Below are 14,801 nucleotides of genomic sequence, written 5' to 3'. Positions count from 1 at the left end.
CAGAGACTGTGGCTGAAAGAAAGGAGGAAGAGTGTTGGGAGGCAAGAAACAAATGTCTACTACATTGAGAGAAATAACATATTGGATAACAGGTTCCTTCCTAAAATGCTTAAAAGTCTGGAATAATGGGCTCAAGTTTTAAAATTAACCAAAATATGTATGAAGTATTTCAAATGAATGCAAAAAGTTATCCTAAGTAGCACAGGTGTGAAAACATACTCTAATCAACAATAAGCTCAGCATGAGCCAATACAATGATTTGTCTATCAGCCACAATAATGAAATCCAACATACTCTCATTTTCCATTAGAACTATTTAACATTGGAATTTATGGCATTAAGAGATAGTTTCTAGCTTGCCACCAGACATGCTAAAGCAGAAGCTATATAATCACTCAAAGGTATGTCGCTGAGGGAATTAGGGAATCATAGACTCATTCACTCACTCACTCATTCATTATTCAACACATATTTACTAAATGCCTATGTACCAGTCTCAGGTTTCTTATAATAGATGCTGAGACAAACTCTGGCATGCAGGCTTGACTCATTTTTAGGGATCAACACCTATGGCAATGGGGGAGGAAGCAGGTGGGGCAGATGCAATACAGACCCATCAAAGCCTTTGCCGCAGGGAACTCTGACACTTTGGAGAAAACATGTCCATCAGAGTGTCTGTACTGGCAGAAATGGCTGGGCCTTTACACCTTCAGCATGATTAGTCTATGGAAATGGACCACCCAGGGAAGGAAGACTGTGTTCCCAGAAGAGGCAAGTTTCTATACCTGAGGCAGACTCTGGAGGAGCGCTCAGCTGGAGATGGGTCTTCCCATGTCCATGCCGTCTACACTGTACCAAGCACTGTCCTAGGCATTGAGAATACAACAGTCAAATCAGATAACAAAGTTCAAACAAGAGCAGATATTCTAGTGGAAGGTGAAATAGGACATTTTAATATCTAAATGAAAGTATAGCTATTAGTGGTAAATGCCATGATAAAAATACATCATGATAGGGGGAAGATAGATCATGATGAAAGAAGAAGTGTTGGGTAGTGGTGTGATGGTTGTGCTATCTTCATTAGGATGATCAGGAAACCTCTTTAATAAGTGGCGTTTAGCCAGAATCGGTTTGGCTCAGTGGATAGAGCGTCAGCCTGCGGACTCAAGGGTCCCGGGTTCGATTCCGGTCAAGGGCATGTACCTTGGTTACGGGCACATCCCCAGTGGGGGGCGTGCAGGAGGCAGCTGATCGATGTTTCTCTCTCATCGATGTTTCTGGCTCTCTATCCCTCTCGCTTCTTCTCTGTAAAAAATCAATAAAATATATATTAAAAAAATAAGTGGCGTTTAAGTAGAAACTTAGAACCCTGCACATATCTGGGCCTGAAGGGGTTCCAGGCAGACCACAAATGCAAAAGCTTTGAGGAACATCAAGGGCACCAGTGTGGCTGGAGTGAGTCAGGAGAGAGTCGTTGGATATGAGCTCAGAAGGATAGCAGGGACCAGATTGTGGGGCCATGAAGCCATCGTGGGAAGAGACAATAGAGATTACTTCTTCTATAAACACTCCCTCCAGTTAGCCACCCGCCTACCACCGCCCCCCCCCCTTCCATTTTATAGAGGAGAAAACAAAATTCTATGGAAGTGTATGGTTAGTACAAATTTGCATAGCTAGGTAGAAACCCTAGAGCAAGTCAGAATGGAGACAGAAAACACATAATGTATCCATTAGGATGCCTTTGACTGCATCTCAGAGGAACTCTGGATTCAAATAAGATTCCACAAATGGAAATTTTATTATTTCACATTTTTGGAAGACCAGAGTTGGGAGGGCCCTGGGCATATTTCCATGAGTGGTTCCAAAATGATAGTTCCATCTTTCCATCTGCCATCTTCAGTGTATTAGTCAGGATGGGGTAGGATATGCTGCAATAACGGACCCCAATTCTAGTGGATTTATGATGAAAAAGTACATTTTTTCTCAGGCTACATGTCCATAGTGGGGCATTATTTTTATTATCTGTGGGCTCTACTTACTGTCGTCACTTACAGTCTAACAAAGCCACTTCCATGTAGAACATTGCTGATCACTATGCCAGAAGAAAATGAGAGCTTTAGAGTGTCTCGAAGTTGCAATTAGATGCTCTGGTTCAGAAATAACACACATCATTTCTGCCCATGATTTGTCGACCAGTTGGTACTAAGTCACATTCCCCTCCTACTCAACTAATGAACCCAGAATTGAAATTCTACTATATGTCTGGAAGGTAGAAATATTTAGTGAGAAGCACTAGTGACTATGAAACTGAATTTCAGTTGCAACTAACCACTGGTTTCTGTCATGGGCCCCACACCCTCAAGTTCATAATAGCCAGAAAAACAACACTCAAAAAAGTAGAGGAATTACCACTGGTTTTAAGAGCAAGGAAAAATCTCCCAGAATCTCTCAATAGTACCCTCATTCTGTATTGGCCAGAACTGGATCACATGTCCATTTTTAACAAATCACTGGCAAGAGAAATAAGATTATTACGGTTGGCTTAGCCCAACTAGGATTTACTTTCTAGAGCCAAGGATGGGGTCACTTTCCCCCAAACCAAAGGGCTATCTAGGTGTTAAAAAAAGATGCTTCTTCCCTGGAATGTTTGACCAGTTCAGACCCACAGAGGAAGGACACTTCCACACTGTCAACAATTCAGGTATTGAAACTAGAAGGAGAAAGTAGGGAAATGGATGTTGGTAAGCAACCAACCTGGACTACTACCAGGAGGGATTAAGAAGTAAAAATTGGCAGTTACAAAATAGTCATGGGGCTATGCAGTACAGCATAGGGAATGTGGTCAATAATCTATATATATAAGAGCCTAAGTGATCTTCATGACTGGACGACTGGCCAGTAGCTATGATGTGCACTGACCACCAGGGGGCAGATGCTCAATTCAAGAGCTGCCCCCTGGTGGTCAGTGCGCTCCCAAGTCAACCACCAGCAGTCCTGTGTTCCCCCTCTTGGCCCCCCACTCCTTGCCCGCTGCACCAATGGGTCCAATTGGGACTGGGTGATGGCCCAGATCGGCCCTGATAGCCGGCCAGGCCAAGGAACCCCACCCATGCATGAATTCATGCACCGGGCCTCTAGTATTGAAATAACTAGGTATGGTGCCAGGTGAGTAATAGACTTATCAGGGGGATCACTTTGTAAGTTATGTAAATGTCTAACTACTGTGCCATACACCTGAAACGAATATAATATTGAATGTGAACTGTAATAGAAAAAAAATATAGTATACTACAGTCAGGGTTGGAATAAATAACCCCTAAGGTCCTATCCAACTCTCTGACACTCTTAGTGGCTGTGAGTGTCCATTATGGGCACAGGGGCTCAGAACATATTTGTGAGTGGTGGCAGTCTGAGGAACCAAAGCAGTTTCCCTTACTCAGTGCCACTGCTCAGGTCTGATAGAGTCCCACACGAGGAAGACACGTTGGTACCCATTGTGAGGAAGCTCCCAGATATGGAGTGGGCAATTCTGGGATCACGAAGAGAGGTGAAAGCTCTGGAAAGAGGACTGAAGGGACTGATTGACTTAAAGCCTGCCTATCGTATGATGGTAAAGAGACTGTTGTGATTCCCAAGGGCATTCGCTTTTATCTGCTCTCTTGAGCTTGGAACCCTTGTGCTGTACAGCTTCACTTAGAGCTCTTCCAGGCACTTCAACATGCCCATCCCTACTGCTGCCCTGAACCCGCTCTTGATTATGCTTGTCATTTGCACGATGGGCACCAACTAACTACCAGTAATTTACTTCATCCCTCCGTGGACTTTTACCTGGGATGTCAGAGCAGCGCCTCTCCCATCCAGTGTTCCCTCTTCCTGTTGACTTAGAGATCCAGCGGACATGTAAATCTGACAGTGTCTTCTCCTTGAGTAAAGCCCACCGGTAATTCCTGTAGAATAAATTCAAGTTCCTTGGCAGGGGATCAATGCCCTGCTGCCAGCTTTATTTGGAAGACTCCCTCAGAGTTTATGCTAATCCCCTGCTCACATAGCCTTGCAGCTCCGTGTCTTCCTGATTTTGCTAATGATGTCCCCCTCTGCTAGGAGTGTCCTTCCACTCTTGTTTGATGTACTAACTCGTCATCGCTTTCAAGGTTCTGCTCATCACCCTATCAAGAAAGCTGCCTTGGACTCCCCCATTCCTGCACCAGGGCTAGGTGGGCACCTGTCATCTGTGCTCTCAGAGCACCCCATGCCCACCTCTTCATGGGAAATCACCACAATATGGTGATCATTTGTTTATCTGTACCCTCCATGAAGAGAGGGATAGTTTTATTCATCCTTTCTCTCAGCATGCACCCCAGTGCCTGGTGGAAAGCAGGCACCAAATAAATGGTTCTAGAACAGGATCATTAAGAAAAGGGTGGCAGCTGAGAGGAAGTTGAGGGGATGGGAGGAGGAAGGGAATGGAGAGAGAGCAGCAAGTGGGGAGTTTGTGCACCTCTCATCCTCGGTTCAGTAGCTCCTTCTTGTGCCTCAGAATCTGTGTTCTCGCTGCAATGTATCCATTCTGCAGTTCCAAGGAGAGCCTGTCTTTCTCTCATGGGGGATCCTTGATTTGGGTCATGCATGAATGGGACCGAATAGACAGCCTTGGGGACAATCTACTCCGCACACTCTCACAACCTGCTCTCTGCCTTCAACCTAAGCCCTCTGGGCACAGGCACACAAGGCCAGGCCAGGCAGGCAGGATCCTGGCAGTGGCCACTGCTTTTTGTCCTCATTCCTCACCTCCTCCACCAAGGCATGCCAAAGAGGATGATTGTGGCTCCCTCTTAGGGTGGGTGGCCTCATGGCTTTGAGAGTTACACCTGGGCCTCTTTCACAGATCAGATCAGCACCATACCGAAACACCACCCTCTGCATCCCCTCACCCCCACCCCACCCCCACCCTGTCAGCTACATAGAGGAATTTCAAAGCTCTTACAGGCTCAGACAGCGTTTCTAACTGTGCCCTAAAGCTCTGGAAATAGTCCTGGAAGGAGGGAAATAGAGGTGTCACCCAGCGCTGGGGCTTTGTGCCTGTGTGCATGTTGGAGGCGGAGTGGGAAGCAGTGTGCCCCAGGGGAAGAGAGTGTAGTCCCTGCTCACGGGTAGCCCGATAACCTCATACAAGCCACTTGACCCCTGGTCTCAGTTTAGGAACCTGTAGCAATGGGCTTGACCTCATCTCTCTGCAGCCAGCGCCGCCACTAGAGAGAGGCAAAGGCTTGCAGAAACCCCAGCTCCAGCTCTGGTGGCGCACAGCCCGAGCCCGGGACCCGGTAGGACGGGACCGGCCGCCAGGGCTGGACCAGGCAAAGGCAGGAAGGTTTAGTCCTCCGCCGGCCAGCGACAGAGGGTACACTCCCGTCCTACTCCCGGGCCCCTCTTTGCGCGCCTGGCCTGGCTCGCCTTGTTGATGAACGGGTGTCCTGAGCTTTGGTGACGCGGAGCTGCGAGTGCCGCGAGGGGGAAGAAGCAGAGAGGAACCCCCCCTCCCACCGGGCGCCCGGGCGTGTGAGCGTAGGCGGCGGGGAGCTGAGCGGCTGCCCCCCCCCCCCCCCTCCTCTCGCGGCGCTCCCGGGTGTGCGGGAGTGCGAGTGCGTGTGTCTCCTTCGCTCCTCTCGCACACGCTCCGCTCCGGCACCAGTGCGGGCGGCGAGCGGTGGCTCCCGACTCGCTCGCTCCTGCCGCTGCGCTCCCGCCGGGCCGCCGCCGCCTCTGCAGTCGCAGCAGGGCATGGTGAGTGAGGTCCGGCCGCCGCGCTCCCCGACCCCGCCGCCCGACCCCCGCGGCAGCCGGGTCCGTCCCAGGGAGCCCGCCTGCGGCGGGAACGCGCTGCGGGGCCGGCGGTCCAGGGCTCGGGCAGCGGCGCGACGCCCGGAGGGGCGACTCGGGCGGCTCGTGCGCCCTCCGTGGCCAGCGCGCCGGGCCCGTCTCGGGAGTGGGCTCGGAGCCCCTCCCGGCCCGGAGCCTCGCTCCTCGAGGGCTGCGCGCGCCCTCCGCTCTCCACCCGCCTCCCGGAGCACCGGCCGCTCCCCCCCTTGACCGGCTCCCTCTCTTGTCCCGCAGGACCCGCCCGGACGGGACCACGCTGCCCCCGCCTCCCGGAGCTGCGCTTCGGGTCCCGCCTGAGCCGCGCCGCGCGCGGGGTGCCGCCGCCGGCGGGGGATGGGGCTGCCCGGGAGGCGCGCCGAGCCCGCAGGGGGAGCGCGGAGCCGGCGCGCAGCGTGAGAGCCAGCAGCCCGCGCCGGGCCGGTCCCTTCCGTGCGCACGGCGCGCCCCTGTCGCCTCTGCCGCCGCTCGCGCCCCGATGGCGCCATCGCCCCGGCGCCACTGACCGCCCCGCGCCGCCAGCCGGGCCCGCGCGGCCCCCCTCCGAGCCCGCCGGCCAGGGAGCGGCCTGAAGCTCCCGCGCCCGCCCGCCCGCCCCGCCATGGCGCCGCGGCGCCTCCTGCTGCTGCTGCTCCTCTCACCCGAGTTCCTGGACCTGCTGCCCGGCGCCCACGGCGCTCGCGGCCGCGCTGCCAACCGGACCCTGAGCGCCGGCGCCCCTGCCGTCGGGGGCCGGCGGCCCGGGGGCGCCCTGGCCCGGGGCGGCCGCGAGCTGAACGGCACCGCCCGGGCGTCCGGCGTCCCAGAGGCGGGGAGCCGGCGGGGACAGCCCGCGGCGGCGGCGGTGGCGGCGGCGGCGGCTGCCAGCGCGGCCGTCACCTACGAGACGTGCTGGGGCTACTACGACGTGAGCGGCCAGTACGACAAGGAGTTCGAGTGCAACAACAGCGAGAGCGGCTACCTGTACTGCTGCGGCACCTGCTACTACCGCTTCTGCTGCAAGAAGCGCCATGAGAAGCTGGACCAGCGCCAGTGCAACAACTACCAGAGCCCCGTGTGGGTGCAGACGCCCAGCACCAAGGTGGTGTCGCCGGGGCCCGAGAACAAGTACGACCCGGAGAAGGACAAGACCAACTTCACCGTCTACATCACCTGCGGGGTGATCGCCTTCGTCATCGTGGCCGGCGTCTTCGCCAAGGTCTCCTACGATAAGGCCCACCGCCCGCCGCGGGAGATGAACATCCACAGGTGAGAGCCTCGGGCCCGGGGCCCGCCCCCAGGCTCCTGGAGCCTCACCCCTCTCCATACTCTTAACGCGCTTCCCTGGTCCCTTTCGATCTCAGCATCCCCGGGTCCCTCCTGACTCTAAAGTCACGTTCACCCTTGCTTCCTTGACATGCCATAAATCAACGCCTCTTGTGCTTGAGGCGGTCGGGGGATCTACAGAGTATAGTGAGGATTGGTGGGGTCGGTGAAGCTTGAGTGTAAGAATTTTACACATTCTGTCATCCTGGGTGAGGGTCCAGGGCGTAGTTTTTATGGCACTTCGGTGTAGGCTCTTAATACATTTGGTTTTCTGAGTCAAACTGGAGCATCATCCTCAATAAAGGAAACTGACCAATGTTGGAACCTCACGGAAAAGAGTACCGAGTGACTTAGTGTAAACTGGATGGTGTGAGAGATGGGGGCGATATGTTGACCAAGGGCAGATGGTGTCTCCTCACCACAGCCTGCCGAGTGGGCTGCTTATCTTTCCTGCTGAGCCTGGAGGACTTGTTCTTTTAAACCCTGTAGGCAGAACTCTGAGTTAACACTTCTTGCTGTGCTAAACCTGCGGGGCATCTTTCACTGCTGAAAACTGGGAGGCAGTGGGGGCAGCCTCCCACCAAAACTCATGCCAAGAGCTCAAAAGGTGGTTGGTAGTCCATGGTTTCACCCTGACTGCCTCCCACCCCACCTCCCCGGCTCCCAGTGAGCCCCCTGGGAAGTCAAAGCAGCCTCTTGTTGCTACTCTAGGAACAGAGCACCCAGGAGATATAAACTTCATTTTGCTTTCAGTCCCCTCGCGATGATGAATGGCTGGACGTGGTTCACCAGAGTCCTCTCAGGGAACAAACCCTGCCCTGGGACAGGCCTCCATGTCTGGCACATGATGTGTGCATGGCCTTAGGAACCGGGACCACCTCTACGACCAGTCCTGCTTCTGAGTTTATCCATCAGGCAGCCTCCCTGAGCCAGAGACCTGTTTGTTATTCTTTTGTCCTGAAAACCCTCTTCCCTCACTGCTGGGGAGATTAATCACCTGTACCTTGATGAAGAGAGAGAGGCAGAGAGACATTTCTGAGCACTCCCCCCCTCCCCTGTGGATGTTGAGAAAAAAACGATGCTCCCTGGATTTGAGTCAAATCCTCAGAGTGTGGGTACTTCAATGCTGAAGACTCGGGTGCTGGAATTAGGGCCCTTCCAGGAGCCCCGTTTATGACGCTCGCTCATCACCGAGAGGTGCCACTGCCCTCTGTTCCACTCCCATCTTATTTCTCAGGTAGTGAGACTGTGTCCGCACTGGTCCCGGGAACTGATGGAGGAATTGTGACGGATGGTCTGTGGTCAGTGCAGGTTCTCAAATGCAGAAGGCAGGTGGGATGGACAGCAAAACAAGAACACTCTCTCCTCTGGGTCTTGTCGGAGGAAGAAATTCTTTCTGGACAGGGAAGGAAAGCAGAGAGGGATTTGCCTGTGGGCCAGCACCTTCCTGAAGCAGAGAGGTATCTGGTCCTTATGGCTCCATCTCTGCTTCCAGCCCCAGAGGCTTGTCTCCTTTTAACCTCCTGTGGTCCTGGCTTCTGATCACACCTTCCACTCTGGCTGTGGCCTTCTGGTTGATTCCATAAACCTTTCTTTGGGATTCTTCCTTCTCTGAGTCCTTGTTCTCTGCTCTTGTAGAGGGAGTTGCCCCCTGCCCTGACCTTGCCACCTCCTGCTGAATGTACTCATCATCACCTAGAAGGGTACTGGTGGTGTTTGGAAGCTGGCGCTGGCCCGTGTTCTACTGGCTTGTGGCCCTGGAGATGTCACTGGCTCTTCTTGGTGTTTTCTCCCCTCCCTGTTACACTGATCTCCTCCCCTCCCCGAACCAGGGCATATGGTGTATGGCTCTGTGGTGATGCCACCGGGGGCAGTTTCTCTCTGGAGTCAGGGAAGAGAGGTAACCATGGGAAAGGAGATGAATTTCAGCCCTCAGACCATTATGTAAATATGAGATGTTTCTCCCTCAGCTTCAACTCCTGATTTCATTCAGTTCACAGCACCTCTTCCAGCAGCTGCAGTCTCGCCTGACAGTGCTTCGGAAACCATCATACTGGTGCTTGTTAGGTAGGGGACAATGCCTGTCTGTGTTTGGAAGGGAAGGGAGACAAAGCATGAGAGATCCATCTAGGACACCCCATGAGTGACCTTGGGGGGGCTTATTTTTCAGTTTGGGGTAACTCAGGCACAGCAGCATCGCATCTTGACCTCTTCCCAGGTGTGTCAGGGTGAGTGTGCACACTTCAGGGAGCTGCTCACGGACTCCTGGGTGTGCATGGCACCAAGGCTCCGCTCGCTTCGCTCACACTTCAGAGATCGCCGTTTGCTATTTCAGGGAGTTTAATGTGCAGCATTCTTGTTGGGGAATTAGGGTGGGGAAAAGGAGCATGTGAGGGAGACAGGTAAATATTTATCCCATGATGAGTTCTCCCCAGGGAGAAGGGGGAAGAAAGAAAGTCTGCTCTTCAGAGGGCAGTGGAGGAGGTGGGATGTGCATGTGCTTACATATTCCTTGAAATAGTTCAACAAAGACATTTGCTTTCTGAAAAGGCAAGAAGCTCATTCTTTCATTCTTATGTGATTCTCTGAAGGTGGTAGCTGGGCAAACAGGGTGAGGAGGCTGGGTGAGGAGCCCCCAGATCAACCGCCTGCTTCCTCCTGGGGTTTCCAGCCTGCCCATGCGCACGTGCACACACTCCCTAGGGCAGGGCTACCTCTCACCTCCCCAGTCCCTTCAGGGAAGAACAGATTTAAACTTTTCCAGAATTGACTAGGCGTTGCCATCCTGCTTCATTGGGAGAAGTCGGTGTCTGTAGGGGAAGCTCTCAGCTCTCCTGTGATCCTAACAGATGAGCACAGTCACACTGAGCAGGGAGGGGAAAGAGACAGAGGAACGCCGTGATCCGGACCGGGAGTGCCACACCTGGAGAAACGGGGGTGCCCACCTTTACCAATTGCAACCCCTTTTCCCACCAGGATCCCCACCTCATCTTCTTCTTTTCACGTGCCCCGGAGGCTCAAGCTGATGGGCCTCAGGTGTCCACTGGCTTTAATGCAGTGGTTCTCAACCTTCCTAATGCCGCGACCCTTTAATACAGTTCCTCATGTTGTGGTGACCCCCAATTTCATTGTTACAAATTGAACATAATGAAAGCATAGTGATTAATCACAAAAACAATATGTAATTATATATGTGTTTTCCGATGGTCTTAGGGGACCCCTGTGAAAGGGTCGTTCGACCCCCAAAGGGATCGCGACCCACAGGTTGAGAACCGCTGCTTTAATGTTTCAGGAGCAGCTTCTGCAGTGCTTCCTGGGGGCTGTTCCATAAGGGGCTGCTGATGTTGTTGATGTTTCCCAGGGCCGGGGTTCTGCCCGGGAAATGCCGGAGGACACTGACTTCTTTTTGACATTAATTCCATACCCGTGTCTCACGTTTAAACCTGTTCCTTCCTCCAAAGACTAATTAGCAGATGGGTTGGGAAGCTATTAGGATGCGTTAGATGCTGTTGGTGAAGTCAGAGCTGCCCTGGATGCTCCCACTGCCTGCTCTGTGATGGAGGGGATGGAGGAATTTGGGGGCGGGGGTGGAGATGTGCTCAGGGCTGTGGGAAGAACAACCTGAGGAGATGGTTTTAGGCAATAGGAAAAGTATTTGGAAGTGACCCTTACAGACTGAAAGGGTCCTTGACCTTCGGGTTCCTCTGCTTATTTCTAGAGGAATCAAGGGAGCACTCCGTCCCACCTCTCTCCCCTCCAGGAATTAATTGCATATCCAAAGCTCTGATTTTCCTCACAGACCACAGCACCACAGCACCATTTGCTGACTGATTTAGTGAGTTCTCTTCTCGGGTGCCTGGGCAATGAATTGTCAAATCACCCAAACACTCCATTTTTTGAAGCACTGTGGGCTCATTATAATGAATTGATCTTAACAGAGAGTCAACTTGTTTTTTTGCTTCAAATAATAGCAGTTGGAAGGAAGGAAAAAGAACATCTTGCCTTGGACTGAAGGTCTTAGTCTTGCATGATTTCCATTTTATCTTTGAGTTAAAAACAAGTACATGTCGGGAAAGCAGTGAGACTGTGGGATGCTTTAGGAAGGCTTATGGAGGAGTGGGTAGGGAAGGACACCAGGAAGAACCAGGAGCAGGAGGCAGAGGTCGGGTGAGAAGTGGGCGGTGCTGCTCAGGCCCCGAGCTCGGTTTCCTGCTCGGTTTCCCTCTGCCGCCTGCAGCCATGTGCATGTGTGTTCATGCAACAGATGCGCTGCGCTCACTGCTGTGGGCAAGATATGATTCCAACTGGAAAGTGGATGCTACCTTGGACACATGAGGCTTTAATTAGTAGGTCAGCCATGCAAATACTTTTCCAAAAATTCCTAGACTTGACAATTCTCCCTGGTATGTTACTTGCTATCTTTACGTCCTCTGCCACCCAACCCTAAGCCCAGAAGGCATGCACATTTGCCTCTCTTTCCATTGGGGGGGGGGGGAGGGATCAGAACACATACATTTGAAGGACTCTGCTGCTAAGATACCAAGAGTTTACCCACAGTTGTAGGCTGGCCCGGCACAGGTAGAGGAAAAATCCAGTGCATTCTTTTCAATCTATTTTAATAAGAGGTCAGATTGACTGTGCAGTCGATTCAAATCAATTGTGCAGGAAGCAGTGGTGAAGACAGCTGAAAAAATGAGCTGATTGAAAGAGGTTAATTCACTGGCCCCAGCCAGACATGTCCATGGGTCCGGAAAGGAAGGGAACTTCACCAAAGGAAGCTTCATGCTTTAGTTTCACTGCGCGATTCCTCAGGGCCAGGCAGGATTGTTGCCTTTAGATCTGCACTCTGGCTCCTTTTCCGTGGTTAGTGAGAATCTCCACCACTTGTTGGAACCAGCACCAGCTGGGGCTATTGTATGTCGCCACTCTCCCTCCCCCTGCCTCCCCCGCCCCCCCCCCCCCCCACTCCTCGTTCTAGGTCGTGCATGGTCGACTTTTGAAATTGTGGTGAATTCAAGTGCATTCTGTCTTACAGTTTTTGTTATATCCCTTGACAGTACATATCTTTTGGAACCACGCAATTGTGGTTTGAACTTAACTTGTGTATAAGAGGTCTGAGATGGGAGATGGGGTGGGGGACTCTGACAGACCATGTCAGGGACTAGGTTAAATTCATTTTTAAAATGCCTTCTGCTGGAATTGTTTCCCTCTTTTCTCCATCTTGGGAAACGAACCCATGATTTTTCCCCGAGTCACGTTTATGACCTCGCATTTTTAGCATCTTCTTTTGCAGACATTGCAGATAGGGAAGAGGGCTTGGTGGGAGGGTTGAGCAGCAAACCCTCGGAGGCTCTGAGGCCCTCGAGAGCGGGCTTATTTAAATCCCATTCAAGGCAGTTGCTAACACTGTATATTATTGTTCTTCTTCTTCTTATTATTATTGTTATTACTACTCTTCTCCTCCTCCTTCTTCTTGAGAAGTTAAAGCAGAATGTTCTGCAAAGGCAAAGGAGTATTCTGTCATCCATTACAGAATCATAGAATTTTTATTGCAGGCCAGTCATTTAACCTAACTCCCCCATTTTATAAGTGAGACAACTGAAGTCAGGGAGGTGGGGTTCAGGGATGAGGTTTCCTAGCGAGTGGTGTGGGCACTGGTCTAGAGGCTAGGTGCCTGTGTCCTAGGCCAGCATTTCCTTCCTAGGTGCTCCACCTCATTCTGCCCAATGAGAACCTAGTCTGCTTTACTCTGCACACACACGTCTTAGTCATCACTGGATAACTTGCAGATTAGAGATGTGAGTGACAGCTGCGTTCCTTCTCTTTTCCCCCTACATTTTTTAGCCTTTTCTCATTTAGTTTTCCCATTCACTAGAATCATTTCCGTTGATCTTCCCTGGTCCCTTCGCCGTTTCTCCACATAGCTTTTTAAAAGGGCAATACCTTGATCGAAGCATCAACCTTTAATAAGATCTGAGTAATGCAGACCATTGAAGGAGGAAGATACAGCGCAAGCCAGAGAGTTGTGAACCCGGGTGACGGGTCACTGAATCAAACTGTGGGCGGAAATCTTAATGAAAAAACCGGGGCTGTGAATGCGTTCTCTCTCTCCCAGAGGCGGGCGAGGATGCCGAGATCTACCAACCCCTGACTTTCAGCTTTGTAGACACCAGACACCTCGAGGCGTGTGGGCCTGTGTGGGAGTGATCCAGGTTTGTCCTCCAGGATGGCTCCTGCATGTCCGGGACAGCTCTGAGTCACAGGAGCGCATGCGCCGTGCCAGTCCTGCCCTTTCTCAGCTCGGGGCCAAGACTGCATAGGTGACTACAGGTGAGGGGTCCAGAGAAGCTTCAGGCAGGACGGCTGATGGAGCTGGATATCTGGGTCCAGTCATTATGTGAACTTAATGCCGGTGGCATGCCTTTGGGGGCCTTTGCCTGCAGTGTGCCTGAGTCTTCCTTTGAAAGAACCAAGACATAGGTTTCCTAATGTGCCGTCCTTTAAGCAGTCACCTTGGGAGGAGGCACACTGGTTCTTTCCCGAACACGTTGCCACAGTTCCCTTCTTGGAAGTGCCTTCAGAGCCACTGGCATGTCATTGTGACTCTGCGATGGCAGCAGATTTGCTCTCGGTAGATTCGATGCGTGTAAGCAGCAACAAGTCATGGGGCTGAGGTCGATGAATAAAATAGCTGATCAGCTGCTTATTCATCAGAAGTAAGTGCCTCCAGTAATGAGACCCGCTCTCTTGGGAGCGGCGTCAGCTGCCGCCAAAGGCAGGTGCCCAGGAGGGGCGTCTGGTAATGAACCGCAGCCCCACAGGCCAGGGCTCCGCTCTCCCCGATGACCACTTTGAGGGCCACTTCTCACATGGAGGGATAATTACTGGCCTTAAGAAAATCAGCTTCATGCCGCCTTACTGTGTCAGGGCAGACAGTGGGGAAACTGGGAGAGGGGAAAAGAAAGGAGACGAAGGTGCAGAACACAGCTCAAAGGGTGGGGGCTAAAAAGAGACTCTCCCACAGTTCTGCTGGAGACAGTAGGCAGAGAGCTCAACTTAGATTCCTAATTTGATTCTGAGGGTAAAGGGATCCAATTTCTTTGGGACGCATGTGGCCAGGCATGGGGCCAGAAGCAGGTGGTCTCTGTGCCCTCTCTTCTGTCCACCTAAATGTCATCGCATCTGCATTTTGGCATTCAGATGAGGTCACCGCTTGGGCCAAACAGCCATCGATGGAGCAGAAATGTTGGCAAGCTCAGGAAGATGGGCTTCCCAGGGGGGCCTTGCCAGCAGATTCCTAATGTGCACCTACTGTGCCACCCCAGACCCTCCCCAAAATTCATTCTTTTGACCAGAATGATCACGCCCCGCAGCACAGGTGGGGCCAGCTGAGTTTCAGGGCAGGCGACAGGGGCTCCAGGTGCAGCAGTTCTCATTCCTCTTTGCAGCTGGGAAAGCCACAGGCTGTGCGTGCGGGGCTGGGCACTGACGTTGCTCCCACTGCATGGGCCGGGGCAGAGGCTCTGGCCCTGCTTGGTCCCTGAAGGGCACTCGTGGTCATGCTGGGAGGAGTCAGTCCCGCTATGTGGCTGGGGAGCCGCTGGCCTCTGCTCAAGTGCCAG

General features: G+C 52.6%; 1 protein-coding gene across 2 annotated transcripts in view; it reads left to right on the top strand.

The window, feature by feature from the left end:
• The first annotated feature begins 5,491 nt into the window (after window positions 1-5,491).
• The window catches only part of SHISA6 (shisa family member 6), a 294,154-nt gene continuing 284,844 nt past the window's right edge, over window positions 5,492-14,801 (top strand). For both annotated transcript variants that reach the window (XM_059668601.1, XM_059668600.1), the window contains exons 1-2: window positions 5,492-5,781; window positions 6,112-7,122. In XM_059668601.1, the coding sequence (XP_059524584.1) occupies window positions 6,476-7,122 (647 nt within the window). In that variant the 5' untranslated portion in view covers window positions 5,492-5,781; window positions 6,112-6,475. The remainder of the gene's footprint in view (window positions 5,782-6,111; window positions 7,123-14,801) is intronic.

The sequence above is a fragment of the Myotis daubentonii genome, chromosome 16 (assembly GCF_963259705.1).
Source record: "Myotis daubentonii chromosome 16, mMyoDau2.1, whole genome shotgun sequence".
In the NCBI taxonomy this organism is placed as follows: Eukaryota; Metazoa; Chordata; class Mammalia; order Chiroptera; family Vespertilionidae; genus Myotis; species Myotis daubentonii.
The sequence above is the reverse complement of the archived record's forward strand: the minus strand, read 5'-3'. Positions and strand labels throughout refer to the sequence as shown.